General features: G+C 42.0%; 1 protein-coding gene across 1 annotated transcript in view; it reads right to left on the bottom strand.

Moving 5' to 3' along the window:
* Positions 1–4,397, bottom strand: part of ZNF536 (zinc finger protein 536) — a 188,637-nt gene extending 184,240 nt beyond the window's left edge. The window contains exon 1 of the mRNA XM_072873365.1: positions 2,228–4,397. Coding sequence (XP_072729466.1) covers positions 2,228–4,397 — 2,170 coding nt within the window. The remainder of the gene's footprint in view (positions 1–2,227) is intronic.
* Positions 4,398–4,619: the final 222 nt, after the last annotated feature.

Raw genomic sequence — 4,619 nt, 5'->3', positions numbered from 1 at the left:
TCTGATTAAGAAGTTGTAAAAATGTGCACACTTTCCATAATAGGATGTATGACACAGAGAGCCTTCCTAGATTTACTAGTAACAGATGAAAGGAGACAATCAGATATTAATATAAAAGGTCTGGTTTTCTTCAGTAAAAATGAACATGCTTCTAGCAACTGTTACTGCACGTACTTTGCTTTCATTTTTATATGCTTCAATATAAATGCATCAGGTGTGAAAATAAACGTTCTAAATAAATTGTAGTTTAAGTTAAAAATAATTTTAAATTAGTGGCCAGAAAGAGAACACCACTGCGGTGTTATCTTTTGCCTCTGAAGACAGGAAAAACTTCCCAAACAATACATTTAACGAACCAGAACACTTGGAATTAAAGTTTTCAGGGCACTCAAAACACACCAACTTTCACATGCATTGTTTTGAATCCTCTTCAATCGCTATCAGTTCAGCCTCACTCAGAAGACTCTGGGGCTCCTTTTTCCCAAACTTTTCCAGACAGCCCTGGAAGGCTTCGGACAGAATTTAAACGATTTCAGGATCTTTTATTTCCAGTCGCTCTATGGCATTGCAAAACAGAAGTGACCCTTTCTATATTAAAGAGGAGCGTTCTCCCACCCCCGAAATGTGTAGGATTTTTAAAAGTGAAAATTAGAAAAATAATCTTCTTCATCCTGACATGTTTTCAATCCTCTTAAAACAATCTCAACAACTATATATAGTATGAAATTAGCTCTCGCCTGTTACCCTTGTTCCTACATAGAATTTTCTAATGTGTCTCACCAGTAATAAATTGTAAACGAGGCTATGACTCTAAGAGTAGACAGTGTGTTTCATGGGTATTTAAACAACAGCATTAAGTACTATAGGAATCTCTGGAATGTGGAGTGCAGATTTATGCGTCTTAACAATTTCTTTACTGGTTTGTAATAAGCCAGCAAACTAACACTTTATTTTTATATTAATTTGGCCTCAGAAGTAGAGTATACTGGAGCATGACAAGAACAACAAAAATAAACTGGCATATACTTAATAACTGTAACAGTGAATTGCCTCCAATACTAAAATATTTATCAAAACTGGGAGAAAAAAACTAAAAAGAATTACCCTCAACAGCCTGCTACCAGCTCTTTAACAGTGGGCAATGTAATGCCTTAAGGTACCTCAAACTGTCTTTCATTTTCTAGACTTAATGGCTGATTGCAGAAATCAATGTTGCCATTAGTAACAGAGTATTTGTTATGGCATGATTTCCTCTGTTGTTAGGCTTGCAGAATGATTACAGTATTAGTGAGGTGCTTTCTTTATAAAGGGCTGAAGATATAACTTTCAATTTACTATCCATTAGTAAGTGACTTTGGAAATATAGATGAGGCCAGAAATCTTACCTGTTATTACTCAGAGATTTTATTTCAGCAGTCATAGGCTAGTAACTTTAAAAATTGTACCAGGAAGCTCAATATTTTATAGACATCTCCAATGAAATATTATCTGCTTTGCTATTTTATACACAGCGAGTTAACATGACATACAATGCAATTAAAATGTTTCAGTCCAATTTCTATTTTTCTTGTACTTTGAAATAGATGTGAATTAAGCAGAAGGCTTCATACATGTTAAAATATGCACATAAGTTAAAAGATTGTCAAAAAGTTAGTAATTTGTTTTTTTGAACCTCTTTTTAATCAGTCCAGTGGCCAGGTACAAGTAGATATTTCAGCTAAGTAATTGATATGGTTGTGGGAATAAGGGCAATCAGAGAGGTTAGCCAACATGCTGTTTATTAACCCTACTTCTTTGAACTATAGCTCAAAGAAGGCATCTTTCCTCACTCTTTTAAATGGAGGACATGGAAAGATCTGCAAGAGAGACACCATGAATAGAAGAGGAGGGAAAAAAACCACCTTCCAAAACCTGGAGGGAGAGGCCCTGGAAGCGACATTGCCACTGGTGACTGTACAGACCCTGCACGCTACTGCCAGTGGGGTGGTGGAGGTGACAGCTGAAAGTCCAGGAAACCTGCCCTTGGAGGGGAGAAAAGGGTGAGCTGAGAATTAACCTCAAAGGCATTGTGGGAACCCAAACACAGATGTTCTGGCATATAATACCACGTCCCTGTGGACTGCTAGGAAACGACCTAACAAGAGAATGCATAAACTACTTTGCTGCTGTGATTTCAAATATAGCTACAAAGCTTTCAGCGCAGAGAGGGAAGGAGAAGTTATCATACCTGAAGAGGAGGGTGAGGAAGGATGTGGGCTGTCCTCCTGGGCACTCCCCGTCTGTGAGAGACCCCCACCTACTCCGCTTTCTTCAGTAATGTTAGAGGACCCTGGTGTTGTCGACCTGCTGACAGACTGAGACTCTTGATCACTTCCAGACCCACGTCGCTCATCAAGACTACCTTGAATTATTTCATCTTCTCCTTTCCTGTCTCTTTTGTGGACCCTGGAGTGAACGACCACTTGGTGGTATGTTCTAAAAACCCTTCCACAGTCCGGGCATTCAGTTGGCTTTTCTTTTACGTTTCCATGACTTTGTAAGTTGTAATCGAGTCCCTGGTTCATACCATGTGACAAAAAATCTCTACTGCCTTCTAAAGGGTCTAGTTTGTTTGGCAAGTCTCTCTGATTGCCCATTTTAGTGCTGTGAACCAAATCAGCAGGCATTTTCTGCTTAGAGCCATCTGCTCCTACTAACACATACTCCCGCTTCTCCTTATCAAACATAACTCCAGCATTTGCCAAAGTGTCTTCATGGCTGCGCTGTATCTGCTGCTCTTTAGACAAAAAGCCATGTTCCATGGCCATTCCCCTTGCCATAAGCTGCCAGGCCTGATAGCTGTTTACTGGATCCATCTCTGCTGCTTTGGCCGCAGCTTGTAACCTTTCTATACAGCTGGATTTCAGAGGAGGCACCAGATTGAGACAGCCCAATAAAGAATGTTTATCCCCTTCAGCAATACTGTGGCCAATGCCAGAAATGGGCGAAAGGAGCTTCCCCAAGACTTCTTTCTCTTTCATGGGCATATCTCCTTTGTTATAGATTTGATTTTGTTCACTTAAACTCGCTTTGTCTGGAGGAAGAAACCCACTCTGCAAACATGACAGATATCTCGAATACAAGTTTGCATGAGCTTCCTGGGACATGCTGCTGATGGAGACAGGTACTTCAGGATCATTGGGAGATTTGTTCTTTACAGATAACTTATTCAGGTGAACTTTCATGTGATTTTTAAGAAACCAAGGCTCTTTGAATCGCCTCCCGCAGATCTGACAGCAGTGTTCAAAGGAATCCTTGTGCTTTCTCATGTGGCCTTTTAGGAACCAGGCTTGGCTAAACACTTGGCCACACACCTCGCAACGAAACTCGTTGGTGGATTGCTCCCCATTCCCGTTGGAGCCCTGGCCCTGTGCTGACTCTGCAGTTATGTGAGCCTTCTCCACGTGGCTAATCAGCTCCTCCTCCTGCGAGGCAGCAAAGTCACACAGGGTGCACTTGTAAGGCTTGTGCAGGATCCTTATGTGCCTGTCCAGCTCTTCTCGCTTCTTAAACTTGCCTTTGCAAAACGTGCATCTGAACCCAGCTGTCTGAGCGACAGCTTCTTCCTGGACACTGACTGGCTTTGGAGAGGGAACGGTGTTTGAAATATCAGGTGTGCTGTGATTAGCTGGCACAGACAAATTACAGTTTGCGAGGGGCATTGGCTGGGCGTGCTGCTGTGCTTTCACATCAGGTCGTGGCTGCAAGAGGCTGCTCTTCATCTGTTTGTCCCGAAGAATTGCTCTCTCCTCCAGCTCATGTAAAAGTCTGTTTTCTTCTCGGACTCTTCCACGACCTTTGCCAAGGTTTCCAAGCTTATGAGTACGCAGGTGTATCTTCAGGTTGCCTTTTTGAGCTGCTCTGTGGTCACAGTATGGACACTTAAATGGTTTCTCTCCAGTATGAGTTCGCATGTGTAGCGACAGGATGCTGTTAAATCGAAAGCGTTTCCCACAGAGGGGACAGGGGTACTTTCTGTTTTTCCTGGCATCATCCTCTATATCGCTCATCTGAGACATAATCCCTAGGTTTTGTCCATTTAAGAACTGCTGCAAATCCACGCGCCCATTCAAACTGGTGTCAACCTCTCTATTGAGCTGGTTTGCCAGCAGGGCCATCTGACTGCTGATGGGCTGGTTTGCTATGGACATGTGGCTTTTGTCTTCTAGTGGCGCTGATGCCTTCTCCTCTGGATTCTGCCTGTTCTGGAGCTCCGGGAAGGCATGGCTGAGCTGGGAAGTGATCTGGTGCAGCTTCTGGCTCATTGAATACTGCCCATTGAGTATGGTGCTGTTGAGATGGGCGTCAGCTTCTGGCACAGCTGAAGAAACACCAAGGCACAAACTAGCTTCCTCCATCTCTGAAAATCAGAAGATATTTTAGATTCAGACTGTGAAAGAGTTACAAGCGTTGAATCACTGACGTACAATTTGCATTTTATGTTTTACCTACTCATAATAATGCAAAGGAATTAGTGTAAAAACAATTAAAAGTGTATTAAATGCCAACTGTGCTACACAATTTTGATCATACATGTGTTTTCATCATTCTGCATGTTTACCAATAACCATTAATTACTA

This window comes from Ciconia boyciana, chromosome 9, assembly GCF_034638445.1.
Source record: "Ciconia boyciana chromosome 9, ASM3463844v1, whole genome shotgun sequence".
In the NCBI taxonomy this organism is placed as follows: Eukaryota; Metazoa; Chordata; class Aves; order Ciconiiformes; family Ciconiidae; genus Ciconia; species Ciconia boyciana.
The sequence above is the reverse complement of the archived record's forward strand: the minus strand, read 5'-3'. Positions and strand labels throughout refer to the sequence as shown.